Below are 19,307 nucleotides of genomic sequence, written 5' to 3'. Positions count from 1 at the left end.
AGAACAAAGGAGCATATATGTTCCTTCAAACGATGAGTTGTTGCTCCTCGCTCAGGTGGCGGTGGTGGGTGTCGGTTATGGATTTTTAGTTTAATTAGGATAATTAGGTTTAATTGGTCTTGATAAAAATATAATTAATCATGTTTAATTAGTGTTAATTTCGAATTAATTAGGACTAATTAAAAAATTCACTCTTTTTTTGTATATTTTTATGTCAGAAAGGTAATTTCGATGTTAAAATATATATTTGCAGGTTTGTTTACTTTAAAAAAAATTAAAAATATTTTTTTTTATATTTCGTGCCAAGTTAATTTTTTCATCTGTTATTGCCATGGTTGTCAAATCCGAACCGGATCAGCCGGTTTGACCGAAAAACCCTCGAACCGGCCATATCAACGGTTCGGGTTGCACTAAAAATCCTTATATTCACACCCGCGGTTTTTTAATCGAACCGACTAGATAACCGCTGAATTGGACCAATTAACCAGTTAATTAACCAGAAATCCGGTCTGATTCGATCAATCAATCAAACCTAAGTTGTTTAATATGTTTAGTGGAAGCATTCAATACCACCAAGTTAACTTGCTACTCCCTCCGTCCCACTTAAGAAGGGACATACCCCTTTTACACATAAATTAAGAAAATATTAATTACTCTTGGTTTTTTTTATTTTACCCCTATTAATTATTGTCTTGTAGTTTATGTCAAGAGTATTAGCTTTAATTATAGAAAGAGAAAATAGGGGTATAAGAGAGAATTCTTTGTAAAATGGCACAAAATTCATGATTTGGCCTTCTTATGTGGGACAAAAAAAATTGAGATATGTCCTTCTTAAACGGGACGGAGGGAGTATTTGTTTCTATATTTCGTATTGTATAATATATAGGATTATTAATAGTTATAATTTTATAATTTTATTATTTTTATAATACGGGTTTAATTTCGATTAAATCCCGACTGAACCTTTAATCTTTGATTCTCTAGTCTCACCGGTTTTATCACCGGACCGGATTTGACAACAATGGTTATTGCACAAAGGGCAATGTTGTGGAGTTTAACAAGGCAGGGAAAGTATGATCGAAATCGAACACTCAATATTCAAATGCCACGTATACACTTCTGGATTTTAACTGTCCGTACGTTTAACGTACACAGCTGTTTATATGGGTATACTGAAAATGACAGTTGTCCCTAATACAATCATGTGCACAAGGTTGACCTCAGACTTTATATGTCACGCTTTACTTTGGCGCGTACAAGCACTGTCCAATCAGAATAACGGGAGAATGGCACGTGAAAATGACCGCACTAATATTGAAGTTAGATTAGAATTGCCGAGGTGATTAGCGAATGTGTACTTTAGGGTACAAGATACTGGCAAGTGTGACGGTGGATGCTGACTAATTAAAGCAATTTTCCGACATAAATCTCTTTTGCCTAATCACATGCAAAACGCCGACGTTTGCAATGTCAATATAATTTGTTGAAAGGAGAAGATAAAAGAATGATCGAATAGCGACATAAATTAATGTGTTCATACTTCATACCAATATTGAATAATTAGGAGTAAGTTTCAAAAAAATAATAAAAATAATTAGGAGTATATGATAGGTTTCCAATTAAAGTAACGAGATCTTTTTTCCTTTAGATATAGTATTTTTTTTATAAAATCCATTAAATTTAAACGGATCTTAACTATAAAACGATATCTTTAAACTTTATATATTAGACTAATCTTTATTTAAACCGTATAAGTTTCTAACGAAAAGTAAAATATGACCCTAAATTTTAAATGCGTATATGAATACAATTTAAATCTGCGACTTCATTAATTCAACCTGGAGAATATCTTATAACATGATCATATATGAGTATAGTTAGATATAATTTTTCTGATGATACATTCTATTAATGTTTTGGAATAATATATTATTTATTTAGTAAAAATATTTCTCTCTAAACTCATTTATGGATCACCTAGCGAAAATAATTTAATTTAATTTTTTATTTCATACATGATATATTTATGAATGATAATTATAAAACTAATAATTAAATGGAAAATTGTTTAAGGCATTTTTTTTAAATTTTAATTATAGCGGTACCCACCTTTTAAAAATAATTATATTGCCTATCTTTTTATTTTTTGAATTACCTTTTAAATTTCAAAAGTATTCTTTTTAGTGTATTTTTTTATTTTTATAGTGTATTTATGTGTATTTTATGATGTATTTATAACGTTTTTATAGTGTATTTATGATGTATTTACAGTGAATCAACGTTGGATAAAAAATGTATTGAATGTAATTAGCAATTCTATTTGTATTCTACTAGGTATTCTCTACTACTATATAAAGAGTTTGAGATGTGTATAAACACGCAATTATATTCAATATGAAAATACGCTACTCAAAGTCTAAACTGATTTTAGCATCAAAAAGTTAATCGGACAACTACCGTCTGATTGACCATCTACCCTGTTTTGCAAGTTTAATCAGAGATTCAGAAAGCAGACTCCATCATTAGCTGAACCGGCCTATTCTATTGGTTTTCAGTTTATTTATTTTAGTTTGGTTTATAATACAATTTAAATAATTTTTTTATGTCCAAATTGAAATGAATTAAAAAAAATATAGTATCAAGCAAAACCGAACCAATTTTTTTTATTTCTTTAAAACCAAATTGAATATAAATTTCAAAAAACTAATATTCACTAGTCAGTTCAGTTGTTTTTTCTAATTTTTTATTTTCAAAATTGAATTGAATTAGAAAGACAAATATACCATCAAAATTATTTTATCTTCTATTTTTTCGTATTTTCATTATAATAAGAGCTTGCTTAGACTGTGTGTCAAATATAAAGAGCATATTTAAACCTTTCGTCACTTTAATTTGGAAAATAAATACAATTGAGTTTGAAAATTAAAAATTGGTGTGAAATTAACGATTTTAAAACTTTAAGATATGAACGAAAAAAGTTAAAATATTTTCAGATGATAAGAGCTAAATCTTGTATACCTAAGGGAAGATAATAAAAATAATTGAAATTTATGAATAATAGATTTGATATCTTGATTATTTAAATTTAAACAAACTATTTTTTGAAAAATTATGTATATTTGAGAATGATAAAAAATTATCTATCTTTTATATGTAAATGTATAAATAAAGTAGGCTGCATGGTTTAGTGGTGGAAACTCTCTCATAAGATAGAGGTCTTATAATATCCCTTATAAAAACACTTGGAGCTTACAATTAAAATGGAGATTTTCCAATAGTTAATCTAAAACATTTATACTGCTAACAAATGAATACGAGGTTTAGTTTTCATCAAAAGAAAAAGGGTCATGTCAATATAAAATTACCATCTTTAAATATATTTTTATTTTAATCGCTTCCTTAAAAATGTCAAATAAAATCACCGTTTTTTATTTTTTTGCAAATTTATTACGAATGTGAATATTTGGTATATTTGTTTACTCGACAACCGGAATCAACATGAAAAAAGTAAAATGAAGGTATTTTTTGTATTTATTAGGCCATCAGTCAGATAAGAACATTTATTTGGGGGAAAAAAGGCGCCAGATTTTTTTATCGGTGATAAATTTGAAAAAAAATAAAAGGTGATAATTTTATTTAACACTTTTTAAAAAACGTGATTAAAAAACAAAGGTGTAAAGGCAATAATTTATAAGAAATTAACCCAAAGAAAAATGAGGCTTTATTAGTTGGTCTTTGATATGATAAAAAAGAATATATAAATAATCAGTAAAAGTGATATTTTATGTTAAGTAAAAGGCTCACTTTAGCCTATGAGGTCGGAATGAAAGAATTAATAAGACTCTAAAATCGAGGTTGACTCACTTTGACCCCTGACATTGTCTAAAACGGCTCACATCACACCCGAAAATTTAACTCCGTCAGTTTTTCTGCAAGTGATGACGTGACGCATAGGAAAAATATTTAAAAAAATCCTTAATATTTAAAATATTTACCAATCATACACTTACAATTTTTTTAACAATTTTCACCCCTTCTTCATTTAAATATCAATAATTAAAAAAAATTAAAATTTAAATAGTTATCAAAACAATTGAAACACAATTAAACGTTTCGAAATACAATTAAACGCTTTAAAATTCAGTTAAACGCTTCAAAATCCAATCTCCGGCAAAAAAATATTTCAACTAATTTTTTTTAAAAATAAAACGGTTAAAAAAATCTTCACCGGAGAAGACGAACGGGACGAACCCGTTCGTCTTCTCCGTTGCTGTTCTTACTCAAGGAAGAATAGTCGGATCTGTTCTTCCTTGAGAAAGAACAGCTCATCCATGGGTCTTATTAATTCTTTCGTTCCGACTTCAGAGGTTAAAGTGAGTCTTTTATTTTTCTGTTATTATTAAAAATTATCGTTTATAAAGAAATTAGATCTTATAAATTTAGTAGATTTTTGCACAACTCATTACCATTTTAGCTAAATAGAACGTTGGTATGTTACCAACTCTATTTTAACTGTATAGATCTATTAAAAAAAGGCTTAATCATCAAAAATGGCCAAACCTATACGTTTTGTGTCAATTATAGCCAAACCTTTAAAAATCACCAGATTTAGCCAAACCTTATATGTTCTGTTTCTTTTTTAGCCATTTTTGAATCTAACCGGTTTTTCTGTCACCGTGTCGTCCACGTCACCGCCAACTAAGCAATTGGATGGCATGACAGCTGAAATATTTAAATAAGGATTGACTATAACTGACACAAAAATATAGGTTTGGTATTTTTTGGGTGAATAAACCTAATTTTAAATTCAAGCCAATTTTAAAATTTAATAATTAGTAAATTAATTATATTATTTATAAAATTTATATATATTTAAAAATAATTAATATTTCCTATTTAATACTAATTAAAATTAATTTTAATTTTTTTATTAAACCTAATTAAATCTAACAAAATTATATTGTAATATATTTTAATGAATATGTAATTAAAAAAATGAATTAATGTATTACTTAGAAATTAATGTTGAATTAAATTTGGTGAAAAGATTTAATGTTCATGATGATTTTGAACTTGATTTATTATTTTTAATGTTGTTGAGATCTTGTTATGACTGGATTTAGGTAATAAATAAAATAGTTATGTGTAAATTAAGGTAATTTTTTGGCTATGCCGAGTAAAATGACATATGCGTTTACGCTTATAAACATCATGATATATATTGATTACACCACAATGAGCTTCACTTTTTAAAGGGAAAAAATGAAAAAATAATTAAAGTCGTCCTATAAATAAACAGTCTATTCAGTGATCATTTTTATGTTTATGTGTGTATAGTTGAATTATGAACACTGTCGTATGTTTGTTGTGTATATTACTCTCAGATTGTTCGTCGAAAGACGAACAATTGGGTCTCAAACGGCGGCGGTGTCAAAGAACCGACGACTGGAATTTAAAATAAATAAATTTTAAGATGAATATGACATTTTTTGTTTTTATTAGAATTTAAATTAATTATATATCCCTCAAATATGTAAAAAAAAATTATTAGAATTATTTAAATTTAGTAAAAAATAAATTAATTTTAATTAGCGTTAAATAAAAATATTGTTTTTTAAATATATATGAATTTTATTATAATATAATTAATCATTTAATTATTTAATTTAAAATTAGTTTTATTCAACAAAAAATACCAAACCTATGCATTTTGTGTCAATTATAGCCAAACCTTATTTAAATATTTCAGCTGACATGTCAGCCAATTGCTTAGTTGGCGGTGACGTGGACGACACGGTGTTAGAAAAACCGGTTCGATTCAAAAATGACTAAAAAAAAAATAGAACATATAAATTTTGGCTAAATCTGGTGATTTTTAAAGGTTTGGCTATAATTAACACAAAACATATAGATTTGGTATTTTTTGGTGATTAAGCCTAAAAAAAATAACATTGGTAGTAAAAGAATTGAATGATAACAACCCTTATCCAAACAAATTAATGTGATGATAGTGTTAGTTTAGCTACTTAAAATGTATGACCTAAAAAATGACTTAAAATATACTCCAAATAAACAAAAAAATAAGTAGGACTCATATAGTCTTGGTCGTCGTGGAATGGTATTACACACAAAGAAAAGACATAAAACATACGCAAATGATGATGGTGACCATAAGGATTCCTTCTGGCATTGTGGCCCCATTTCACCAGAAACAAAAAATTAATTAACTTTTACTAGTTGATCTTTGATTGATCATAATCAATAAAATTAAAAGAATAATTATTTTGATCTAATATACTTGTGGCTCTCTTGATTCTTTTTAACTAATTTTGTTGAATGGATATAACTATATTAATTAAAGAAGTATATTTCTAAATTTTTATTTAATTCATATCTATAGGAGCTGTTCCATTCTGAACTAATTTATGGGACCACAGTATTTTTGTATAAATCAGTTTGTTAATCAATTATACTAAGTGTGAATTTTTGTTAATTCATTCCATAATTCTATATAATAAAAATAATAACATGCTTACTCCATGACATTTTAATTAATTATCTGAACCATATTACAAGTTCTCTTTTATCCATGATATACTAAATAATTATTTTCCAAAGCTCACAAGTTTCAAAAATATTGACTCGATAGTAATAATCTTTGACTATCATGGTTGATTCAACACCAAGAAAAAATCAAATAGCATGGTGGATGCTAGTCTATTTTCCATTAGGATATGATTTTTTTTTATCAGTAAAATGAGATTATGAGAGAAATGTAAGCTTTCAGTTTTATGAGAGAAATATATATGAAAAAAAATAGTATAAGTCTTTTGTTTTATCATTTGCAAAAAAAGAAATTTTAGCACTAAAATTACAATTTTAATAAAATATTATTCGGTCGGCATATACCAACTATAGTTTATTGATGAAAATATAATCATTGTCAACGTATTCTTAGGGATTTAACATTATTAACCTTGTAATAACAGAAACATTATTAAATTATTAAATTATCATAATATCATTTTAATTTATTTTTAAATTAAATACTAAAATACTAAAATATTTTTAATATTGTCATTAAAATCGAACTATAATAGATAATAAAAAATAATTTTATTTACTATTTAGTTATCAACATAGTAATAAAATAATATATTACTATTAGCGATGGAAAAACATTTAATAGATAGTATTTATATCTGGCATTATTGATTTTTTTATTAGTGTTATTATCATAAATTTTTATAGATGTACACTTATAACATATAAATTAATAATTTCAATATACTAATTTTCATAATTTTTTATTTATTAAAATTATCAAAAAAAATTATTCCTATGTATACTATTTTTTAAGATATTATACTAATTTACACTAAAAGCAAATTGAAAAGCTAAATTAAATTTTATTTTTAATAATAATTTCTGATGACATCAACATTTTTAATAGAGAACAAAATAATTAAATATTTTAAAGCTCATTGGGCAGATATTTTTTTAAAAAAATATTACGAACTAATTATTATGATATAATTTCTGAGAATAATAATAATTATTTTCAATTGTTTTAGGTGAATGTCAAATGAGATGATACGGACGTGATATAATCGATATTTATTTTACTTTAAATTAAATGACAAAAAAAATTAAAAAAAAAATTTTAACTAAAAAATTTAAAAGTTAAAAATATAATTAAAATATTTCCAAATTTTCATGATTAAAGCCTACTTTTCTTAAAAACAAAAAGATTAATGAGAAGGAAATGGTATAAAATTCAAAATTGGCGATGGACACACGTGGTTGACAAAGAGGCAGTCTGGCAATTACACTCTCTTTTTCTCACTGTGTGTTGCCATGAAGTTTCTTATAGCTACCCCCTTCTTTTTCTCCTCTATATATAACAATGCAAGATTAGCTCAAATATTACTCATTCTTTTATTTATTGACACTAATTATTATTATTATTATTATTACTATTTACAACATTATCATTCAATCACTCATACACTCCACATTCTTCGCTTCCTCTCTCATTTTTGGATTCTTTTCTGTTTTTTTTACCATTTTTCTCACTTTCAGCTCTCTCTTTTGCCTAATTTTAACACTTTTTTTGCATTTTCTGTTTCTTTTGGCCTTTGCTTGAGGTAAGCCTTTTTATACTCTTCTCTTTTTTTTTTTCATTTTTTTAAACTTTGTTGGGTGCTTCTTTTTTGTTTTTTTAGTCATTTTTAAAGAAAATGACATTTGTGACTCAAAATGTTTCTTTGTGGATGTTGTTATTGATTATGATATGACTGTGAAAAAGATGATGGCAATGGCTTGGACTGCTTTTGAGTTTTGTCGCTTGTTGAAAGTTTTAGAGGTGTAAATTTAAGTCCTTTTTTGTTGAATTTTTGGAATTTTGTTTATGAGAAATTTGGTATTATGAACGATAATTATTTGTTTAAATGAGTTGGTGTTGATGGGTTTTTGATAATCTTTAATGGGCACCTTTTACATTTTCATGTAATTTACCAACTTATAAACTTTTTTGATATTTAAATGCTTGAGTTTTAAGTTTAAATGACCAAGAAATCATCTTTTTTTGTATTTATATGCCTTTAGATGTTTTTTATATGCGCCAAGTTTCTTACATTATGCTGATTAATGCACTAATTTTGATTTAAGCAGGTATCAAGATCTCAATTTAAAGGGAAAAAAACATCATTATTTAAATGGGGATAACATTTTCATGTCCATTTGGTGATTTTTATGATTTAGATGCTGTTCTAATGAAATCAATAGATTTTGATGGTGAAGATGTGAAGACTACTCTACGGTCAGTAAGTTTCAACGGCCGTGATTCAGAGCATACTATAATGAGATCATTTGGTTCTGGAAAAATGTTGTTTGAAGGATCTGTAAGCTTTAAAGGAAGAGAATTGAATACCACCTTCTCTTTTAAGTCCTGTAGTGATTCCGAAATGGTCGAAATCAGCCCGAAATGCCAAGATTATAGTAATAAGATTGATAAATTGACTAGATGTTTAAGCTTCAAAGGGAAAGATTTGAATACTATACTCTCATTTAAGTCTACTGATTCAGAAATGGTAGTAATTAGCCCGAAAGTTGAGCGCTCGTTATCGTTGGCCGAATCGGGAGATGAACTGCATCATCAGGCTGCTGTGAAGCTGCAAAAAGTATACAAAAGTTTTAGAACCAGGAGGTTGCTGGCAGATTGTGCAGTTGTTGTTGAGCAGAGATGGTACTAATTGTTTTTTACTGTAGTATTTTTTTTATGTTTAATAGATGCATATTTATTGATCATGATATGACTGCATTTTGTAGGTGGAAACTGTTGGATTTCGCCGAACTCAAGCGAAGCTCTATATCTTTCTTTGATATTGATAAACCAGAGACTGCTGTTTCGCGTTGGTCCAGAGCACGAACAAAAGCTGCCAAGGTAAACCTCTAGCAATTTGTGTGTTTCGTTCAAATGAATTTCACGGAATTGAGTTCAATTCATTTGTAAATAAATATAGTAGTGTTTAGTTTATTTTAGAAATTCGTTTAGTAACTATACTTTTTTAAGTTTTCTTATATTTACGTCAAATGAATTATTGAATGAATTGGATTCTACAATAGAATTGAATCAAATAAAGGGCGATATTTACTTCTGCTCTAATCTGCTCAGAATCTGTCACTTCCTGGCAGGTAGGAAAAGGCTTATCTAAGGATGCAAAAGCTCGGAAGCTTGCTTTGCAGCATTGGCTCGAAGCAGTAAGTCCGATTGAGTCCTTAATCGTATAACTTCTGAACTAAAAACTCTAGTTTTGATATATCTGACTCTGGTTTTGGTGTTTCTTATGAATAGATTGACCCTCGACATCGGTATGGGCATAATCTTCAATTCTATTATTGCAAGTGGCTCCACTGCCAGAGTACACAGCCTTTCTTTTACTGGTAGGATTTCTTGCAATCAAAGACTCTGATTTAAGAGCTCCAATTTTCCTAACAAGTAACGTATTATTTACATTTTGATTTGATGTGTCCGACTCTAAATTTGCAGGCTCGATATTGGAGAAGGGAAAGAAGTCAACCTTGATATATGTCCTAAATCAAAGCTTCAACAACAATGCATAAAGTATCTAGGACCTGTAAGTCTTTTCATTTTCCGTTTCAATATTTTCTGTTTCCGTGCAACATATTATAGCTCAAAACACAAGATCCGCTAATCTAAATTTAAGTTCATGTCTTGCTGTTGAAGATTATTAATGCAGTACTATTTCTTATCCAGGCTGAAAGGAAGACCTATATAGTACTATTCAAAGACGGGAAGTTTTACTACGAGCAAAGTGGCCAAGTTCTCGACACAACAGGTGGACCAAAAGACGCAAAGTGGATTTTCGTTCTTAGTACATCAAAGATCTTATATGTGGGTCTGAAGAAGAAAGGAACATTTCAACATTCGAGTTTCTTGGCTGGTGGAGCCACACTCTCCGCGGGAAGACTAGTCGTGGAAAATGGTATTTTGAAGGTAGATACCGGGATGAATAGCTGTCTTTTTCTTTCATACTTTTTCTCGAATATACTAACATGACTTTTCAATTTTACAGACAGTCTGGCCTCACAGTGGACATTATCTTCCAACAGAAGAGAACTTCCAAGAATTCATGTCATTCCTAAGGGAACAAAATGTAGACCTCACTAATGTAAAGGTAAACTCATAATCTTGTGTCTGTGATTTCAATCCGTGTGCAGTTCAGTTTGGTTCAGTAAACTCTAAAACCGAACAATTATAAACAGGATAAAATAAAAACCAAATCACGCTAAATATTTATATAAAATTTCAGTTTGTTAACAAAAATGTATAATTTTCTTCAGTTTAGTTGGGTTAATATAAATTTAGATCAAAATTACATATAGTTACTAAATTAATATGTACTATATATAAATACTAAATACAACGTCATGTTTTGAGTTCTGTTTTTTTTACTGGTTTGGTCAACTAATGGTATTGGTAGAAATCAAACTTTATACTCACTCACATCCAAACTAATCTCTTAACCATTTTAACCGAATCAAATAAACTTCAGTTTGGTTTGGTTCAGATAAATGGTTTGATTTGATTTTTGCTCATCCCTAATTTCAATTGAGGCTAATAGTTGACTGTTTATCTACTTACTTTAATTCAGGAAAGCCCAACCGACGAGGAAGAAGAAACAATTAGCAAAAGCAGCAGCATCAGTAGTTTCCGAATTGACCAACCAGATGCAGAATCATGCCAACACACCGAAGAAAAAACGAGCATTAAAAGCTTGCCGTGCGAAACAGAAATTCGGGAACAAGATTTTAATCCTGCTGAAAAAACTGATCACTTAAGACCAAAGTTATTATCTCATAGTTTACAGTTGAACATTACTAAACTTGAGATACCGACAAGAGATGTGCACGAAATATTCGTTGAGGAAGTACCCAAACAAAGCTCCAATGTCAAACCCCATATTGAAGATGGTTATGAATCTGGGGAAGATTCATGTTTGACAGAAGAAGATTTCATGTTTCTTAAGATTAATCTGTTTGATGAAGATGAAGAAGAGGAAGACGAAGAGCCTGTCCCGAAAGAAAAAATTCTGAAAAGAATATATTCACATAAAGGAATGAAGTCATATCAGCTGGCTAAGCAACTCTCATCTAAATGGACTACAGGAGCAGGACCTCGAATTGGGTGCATGAGAGATTATCCATCGGAGCTTCAATTCCGGGTTTTGGAGCAGGCGAACTTGTCGCCTAAGAAAGGAAGCGCTCACTCGACTCCTCGGTCAGCAACTCGATCAATCCTGAAGGATTTGACACCACCTCCTGTACGTAGAAGTCCCCTTGCTCGAGCTGTGGAATTGTTAGAAGCAGCAACGCCTAAGGCGTCATCGAATGCGAGAAATTTTGTTAACTGATTGATTCAGTTGTAGAGAAGATGATATAGGAATTAATTACATTTCATTCTTTTACTCATTTTTGCATTGTTACTTGTAAATTATACAGTGGAAGCAAGGGTTAATTTTGTTGCCCTTGTGTAGTGTAGTTTGTGTTATGAACCAGCAGCAGTAGAAGAGCTCTTCTTTGTAATTTCTGTTGTTTGGTGCTACTCTATGTTTACCAAAGTTTAATTTTAAAGAAAGAAGCATATTAATTATGGAAGTTGTATTCTACTTGTACTTAGTTTTTTCATTTTTATTTTAATGTCATGGTAAATGAGGCCAGTTGGATTTGTGTTCAAGCATAATTTATCTGCTGTGTAGAGGTGTATATTCAGTTTAAATCAAATCGAAGTGAACAATTTTTTTTATTTTTCTTTTCAAAATTGAGCCGAATTTATTTTATAAGAATATGAAAAAAAATTGAACCAGGCTGTTTAGATTCTATTCGGATTGTATCAGAATTGAATTGATTTTTTTAAACACAAAATCGAGCCAAACCCCCAAAAAAAAAAATCAAACCAACCGATCTGAACTTTAGATTCGATTCAGTTTTCCGTTTCAGATCGGTTTTGCACAGTCCTAGCTGTACATCATAGTCATGAAAAACCATAAAGTAAAGAATCAAGATGTTTAGGAGACTGAAAATGAAAACATGTCAAGCAAGATGAAAATTTATTGCTCTTTTATGATATCAAGGAAGAGGAGTGGTACAACTGGTTAAACATAATGTTTACTGCTAGTTGCATGCTAAAACAGCAAATTTTAATCTGCTAACTAGAGCAAATATTTACACTCAATCTCTCTATTTCTCTTCCAGTGTAAAAGAATTAAAAGAAATCATACCACTAGATAAAAGGAAATATGATATATTCGGAATAGAAGAGATTCCATATGAACCGGTAGAACTCTGAGATTGCTTCCTGCACAAGAGAACAATGCAGATAATCAGGACAGTAGACTACCAGATCACGCTATTCTGCAATTTAAGACATGATAAAGGGGCATGCAGTGAAACAAAAACGGGAAATAAAACGGCTTTATATGCGTTGCAGCAGGCAAACGGAATATCTGAAATATAAAAAATCGAAATGATACTTTTTATAAGAATAGTTTATAAATATAAAATTTTGAAGTTTTGAAAACTTTTTTGGAAATGGAAGTAAAACACTGAAACATAAGACAATAAATTTCAGAGCAGCATTGGGCTTAATGCCATTGTTGTCTCCTCTAGAAAAAGGATGTAGGAGCTCTGCAGATATTACAATCAAATATCCATTTCATTAGCAATTACCCAAAATAAAGCACCGAAATTTGTCTGACTTGTATCTTGCTAGAAGCAAATAAGATAACCCCATCTTACTGTAAGAGCTTATGTTTTTGATGATTAGACTGGAACTAGAGGTTTGCAAAAATAAAACCAAATTGAATAACTGAACCAATAAAATTGGTTCCGTTCGACATTACAAAAAATAATAGTCTTTCAGTTTGATTTGATTTAAGAAACAAATCGAAATTTTGGTCGATTCAGCTTGGTTTGAACAGAATGGACCTCGTAACTGGAACAATTAACTCAAAACTAAAATCAGGACTTTTCAGTATTCTTGTTTCTCATGCATCATGTGTAATAGATAGTGTCAACCTATAAACTGTAACACATAGACAGCCAATGTTAAAGCAAAGGTTGAAGTTATCTCCACCCTCGGACCCAAGTTTTAACCAAGTAGCAGTGCATTTACAATTATACGAAATTATGCAGGCATTTTAAATTTCTAAGGTTAAATGTTATGCAGCCATGAACTGACTTATATTGATCTTGAAGTTTTAAAAAATGAGGATGACTTCATTCAGGAACATTTTCTATGTGAAAATAGATATCAAAAGAGATATTTTGACATGATTTAATGAACATGAAGCTCACTTTACCTTTGTGTAATTTGCTCGTTCTAACGCCCATGCCTGATAGAGCACAGATTAAAAATAAAAGCACATAAGATAAACAATTAAAACAAATGTTATCGGAATCCATATAACTCAAATACGACAAACAATTAAAACAAAGACATTAGTAGTTAGTACACATCCTGATTGATTATCATGTCAGAAACATAATCAGCCAGCTTCTCTACTTATGTTCAAGTTCTCATAGCGCCATATTTTTTGTTTATAAATGACCTTAAAACTGTCACAACCTAAACCTGACTCAAACAAGAAATGATCAACATGCCAATTATGCATTACAACATGAGAAATTTACATGAAGTACAGGTTATCAATATCAAGCCACTCTTCACTTGACAATTGTTTTTTTCCCCCTCAAAATTAGATGATAAACAACTATAAATTTGATTTGACATATTTATCCACTGATTTTATAAATTCCTATGCACCTCAAATCAATGATGGATTCCTAGAGTTAAGTTCACAAAGCAGATATAGTACAGGTAGTTGACTTGAAAGTAAGAGTGCAGAACTGACCACCACAGGAATAATAACTAATTCCATATATGCATCTCTACCTCCACAGGAATAATAATTAGCAACCATAAGGCTCTTGTTTCACAAAAAATACTCTTCCGGAAAATACTTTCCTCATTTTCCATTGTTTGAAAAGATAGAAGAAAAGGTAATCAAAATAATATATTCTTTGATCAATTAGAAATTAGCCATTTTTAATGGTAAAAGAGGAAGCTCTTTGTTTCTTTTTATCCTTGATATATGTGATGTGATCTCACATGAGTTACTGATTCTCACTCTCTCTGTATTTTAGGTTACTGTGCCATTGTTAAATTTTTTTAATATATTTTCCTACATGACCACTAAACAATGGAGCCTAGAAAATATTTTTATAAGAAAATAACTTTCCATAGATATGACAACTTCTTAAGTCATGATTTAGCTCAAAATACTTTATTCATATGGTGTGCATAACATGTGAAAACAGGGTTCATTTTGTCAGCAGGGATGATAGCCTAAAGACAGATTTCACATCCAGAAATCTTAGTAATTTGGTTCCAGTCTTTATAGGAGTGCATAAAAGGTAACAAGATGGTTCTTTACTCAGCAGGGGACAGCTAAAAACACACTAAAACCAGCAATCTATGTAATTTGGATTCAATGTTTCATTATTCCACTCTCATGTAATGGTGTTCTGTAATACATTAGCCAATCTCTCCTCTCGATACTTTACAGTAGAATTGCTTCCTTTTCAACCTTCGTTTAATTTCTAATATTGACTTAACCTGAAGGCCAAACGAAAATTGCTCCTTCCAGACAAGAAGTTGTGAGCATCATTGAGGAATACATACAATTAAGGATGAAGGATCTTACAAGTAAAAATAACTCATTAGGATAAAAGGCTAAAAGGACATTCGAAGAATTGGCAGAAAAACTAGTAAGTCGGAATGATACGGCAGCTTTGAAAAAAGAAAATTGGACAGATTACGAGTTTTCACAGGTCCTTTTCTCCTTCTGTACTCTCTCTTTAGTTTCTCTTAAAATGATTCATTTGATCTTTGATTAAATGGACATTTGAGGAAAAGATGGGTACTTCTTGCCGAATAAATAGAACATTACATGAACAGAAAATTAGGGGAGCGAAAGTAGGAGAAAGAACAAGATAAACGATTGTATGTACTTGCTTTAGAAATGAAGAAAAACAAACTACTCAATGCTCAACACAATTCTTACCTGGAATATCAGGCAAGCTGCAAGAATTGTATGTACGGGTATCATCAAGTTACGCCTGAAGGCCTGCAAAAGATGCAAAGAGGGTAATATTTAGGTAGCCTAATAAAATGTAAGATGGATCCCAAGCTAACTGTACGAGTTCAACTATGATTATAATCTAAGTTCGGCAAACTATGAAGATAGCTTTCAAATAAAACTTGTACCTGAGGCATGTAAATTGCAGCGCATACAGCACCAATATAATTCAATAGCAAAAGCCCAGTCCCTAAAAAGGCGATTTTTCTAACTCCGAGACTTGTTGCCAAAGTTGATATTTTGAATCTGCATTATGTTTAATAAGAATCAATCTTATTCGTTTGCCTATTTCATAACAATGGCGAATAGTGATGTTAGGAGTATTTATAAAAATGAAGATAATAAGATTTCAAGCAAAGAATCTAAGATAGTGACCACAAGTTGATGTCTAGAACTTAAAATTAATAGCCCTCGGTGATTGTGTATATGAAAATCGTTAATGTTTTACAACTTAGAAACTGAACAATATTAATGTAATCACATGGGGACAAATGCATATCAGACAGCAATCAATTTAAGTTAGTGTGATAATAGGATCAAACTCACAACTTACTTGCGATCTCCTTCTACATCTGGCAGATCTTTTGTTATGGCAATAACCAATGCAAACATTGTAACAAACGTCGTAATAAATGCCACAGGTGAGCTGCAGAACAACAGAAGCATACAGATGAGAAGATTTATTAACAATATGACATGTTACAAAATAGATAGAAAACGAAACTTGAGAAACAAATAAATTCAAGAGTCAAGTCACCAACTTGTTCAAATGTGACAATTAATATGTGAGCTATATGAATGCTTTCATCTCAACTAATTTATCACTATTATAAAGGTGATGCACCTCCATTCAAATGGAAGTCCAAGGGCAGCTCTTGTGGCATGATATACTCCAAAATTGAGAAGAAAACCTCGCACCTGCAAAATTACATCTGGTTAAGTTTTGTCAAAATAAAGCAATTTTTTGGAGGCACTTGTAATATGCAGTGACAACATCTTGTCAACTCTCAACCAAATTCTGACTTCCTAACTAGTTGTCTTTTTACATAAAGTTTAATCAAACTAATTCATTATAAAGACAAGCAAAGATGCAAGCAACAATGTAATGATATTTATGCTAAAACGTTAGATCGAAATTGAATTGCTTGTAAAGTCCACTTTGAACATAGCCTTTCTGTCTTACAATTACAAACAATGTTGTCGACAATCAATGGATTTTTTCTTTCTTAAAAGCCTTACCGTAGCAATTATAAGGAATGCTGCAACAGCAAATCTCTTCATTCTAAATGGAGGAATAGAATAGATGGTACCCAGGAAAAGACCAAGGCAGTAAAGAGAAGTGATAAATGGACCAAAGTTTATTCCAACTATCAGGACTCCAGCCACAGCAAAAAATATCACCAGCAACCATGCCGATTGAACCGAGAGATCCCCTGCAGCTATAGGTAAATAAGGTTTATTAACCCTGCAAAATAAAAAGACAAAGGCAAGTAAATTAAAAAAATAAATTATTATCAGAATCCAAATATTTGCTAATTACTTGTCAGGAAGAATTTTGGATCCAGCTCCTAGAAATTTCAAGTGATTTTCTATTTAAGAAATGGAATGAGATGAAGCAAAAAATGTAGCTATCATATTCAAATGTTCCAGGTCTGCAAATGAGATATTCCTAATTGAGGTTCCAAAATGCTTCCCGAAAAAATTTAGAAAGACCAATGAAAAATACTAACAAAAAAAATATGTTGCATACTTGTCGATTCCAATATCATATATCTGATTGATGCCGACTATATAACCATTCCCACATAGTAGTGCAAAAAGACCAGAGAATGCCTTCAACAGCAATGACCACTTAATATATGTTGGGTTCTCAATTAATGCTCTAGCCACCAAAGCACTGTCGACATAATAAATCAAGAATATCTGATCATTAAGCAATCTGTAGAAACTTATTTTGGTTATCAACAACATATATAAGATGCAAGCGCTTACGTAGAACCAAGAGCTGTTCCACGAATAGTATGGGGCCTTAGAAATCTCCAGCAAGCATTTTTAAAATCTGAGATTTTGTTCAGCACTGGTTCTGATTCAGCGGCTCCAACTTCACTGCAGGCCTGACAGATGCCAGTGACGCATTATTGCCATCTCACAGAGTAGGCAAATCAAAGTTTTGTTGATCTAACCAAATAGATATTCGCATAGTATGAGCTGAAAATAAACACCATAAAGCGACTAACAGAGAACATTGGCATGAACCTCATTCCTTTATTTTAGTAATCGAGATGTCTAAGATTTAAGTTAGATTATTTCGACGGCCATGAACCCTCACAGTTCATCTTGTCTGCTAACAAATTGAACAATTAACAATAAACATTTAAAATCATTACGGCATCGCATACGATTTTCTTTGCAATGTGGAGATCAAGAGTGCAACCAGCAGCATAATTTCTCAGCCATATAGAAATCAATCAATTTCCAACCACAAATTCCAAAAAATAAATGCTACAATCACCACATTACCAAACTAAAAGGCGCCCTTTTCTTCAGAAGTAGTAAAAGACAGAAGTAAAACACAGTCAAACATCAATTCAACAGCCAACAAAAACTAAACATTATTCTACAGCCCACTACACTCAAGCTTAAAACACAGGTAGACAAAGAATAAAGTAGAAATTATAGAGAAACAAAGCATACCCAGATGAAATTACGCCTCCTACGACTTCTATCTGGTACAAGTTTTGAGTGGCTTTTACGAGGGTAAAATCCAAGCTTAGAGGCTCTGGCAAAGGAATAAAATGGCGGAGTTATAGCGGGAGACTTAATGGGTATGTTTGATTGGTGGTAACGATGAGAAGAGAGCTTGGAATGAGAAGTTAGAGGTGGAATTCTAAGAGAAGATGATGGTGAAAATATGAGCTCCATTAATACAAAAACGCAGACAAATAACTGAAAATGGATTGACTGGTAGTGGTCAGTAACGGGAAAACGATTGTAGTTCACTCTTCAACCATGTCCAAAGTTTTGATCTTTTCTATCTTGCCGTCTTTTTGCAATTATACCCCATCTTATTTTTTTTTTTTTATTAGATACCCTTATTTTTTTTATTTTACTTCTATTTTAGCTAGAAAACTCCTGTATTTATTTTAGTTACAGAAACAATCCAAAATCTCAAACTTTCAAATGAAAAAATCCTATATTCTGAATAGCATTTATTTTAGGCTTAATCACCAAAAAAAACCTCACCTTTTAACCCCTTTTCAGTTGCACCCTGACGTTGCAATTTTATCAGTTGCACCCTAATTCGCACCTTTGGGTTTCAATTCCACCCTCAAAATTAAATTGGACTTTTTTCGCTCGGAAAAAACTCATAAAAACCCTTATAAAGTACTCGTTTGAACTCTTTTCCACATAAAAAGTTAAAAATGGATGACTTATTTTAATTTTTTTCAAATGAAAAAGAGATCAATTTAGTACTTGAGGGTGGAATTGAAAAACAAAGGTGCGAATTAGGGTGCAAATGACAAAATTGCAACGTTAAGGTGCATTTGAAAAGGGGCTAAAAAGTGGGTTTTTTTTGGTGATTAA

General features: G+C 30.6%; 2 protein-coding genes across 4 annotated transcripts; one reads left to right on the top strand and one right to left on the bottom strand.

The window, feature by feature from the left end:
- The first annotated feature begins 7,995 nt into the window (after positions 1–7,995).
- LOC126677065 (IQ domain-containing protein IQM6) lies at positions 7,996–12,180 on the top strand. Of its 3 annotated transcripts, none has more exons than XM_050371507.2 (9): positions 7,996–8,147; positions 8,674–9,247; positions 9,331–9,445; positions 9,697–9,762; positions 9,857–9,945; positions 10,052–10,139; positions 10,280–10,519; positions 10,599–10,700; positions 11,178–12,180. In XM_050371507.2, exons 2-9 carry the CDS (start codon positions 8,718–8,720, stop codon positions 11,934–11,936), a joined length of 1,989 nt encoding a protein of 662 aa, XP_050227464.1. In that variant the 5' UTR covers positions 7,996–8,147; positions 8,674–8,717; the 3' UTR covers positions 11,937–12,180. The 3 variants fall into 3 exon arrangements, with proteins under 3 accessions (XP_050227464.1, XP_050227462.1, XP_050227463.1); XM_050371505.2 differs by lacking the exon at positions 7,996–8,147 and adding an exon at positions 8,190–8,365; XM_050371506.2 differs by lacking the exon at positions 7,996–8,147 and adding an exon at positions 8,409–8,508.
- Positions 12,181–12,605: 425 nt separating this feature from the next.
- Positions 12,606–18,758, bottom strand: LOC126677068 (homogentisate solanesyltransferase, chloroplastic). Its single transcript, XM_050371509.2, has 10 exons — positions 18,417–18,758; positions 17,715–17,836; positions 17,473–17,619; positions 16,962–17,187; positions 16,567–16,640; positions 16,276–16,368; positions 15,851–15,968; positions 15,648–15,710; positions 13,884–13,916; positions 12,606–12,880 (listed from the first exon to the last, which is right to left on the bottom strand). Exons 1-10 carry the CDS (start codon positions 18,642–18,644, stop codon positions 12,806–12,808), a joined length of 1,179 nt encoding a protein of 392 aa, XP_050227466.1. The 5' UTR covers positions 18,645–18,758; the 3' UTR covers positions 12,606–12,805.
- Positions 18,759–19,307: the final 549 nt, after the last annotated feature.

Source organism: Mercurialis annua, linkage group LG4 (genome assembly GCF_937616625.2).
Source record: "Mercurialis annua linkage group LG4, ddMerAnnu1.2, whole genome shotgun sequence".
NCBI classification, from domain to species: domain Eukaryota; kingdom Viridiplantae; phylum Streptophyta; class Magnoliopsida; order Malpighiales; family Euphorbiaceae; genus Mercurialis; species Mercurialis annua.
The sequence above is the reverse complement of the archived record's forward strand: the minus strand, read 5'-3'. Positions and strand labels throughout refer to the sequence as shown.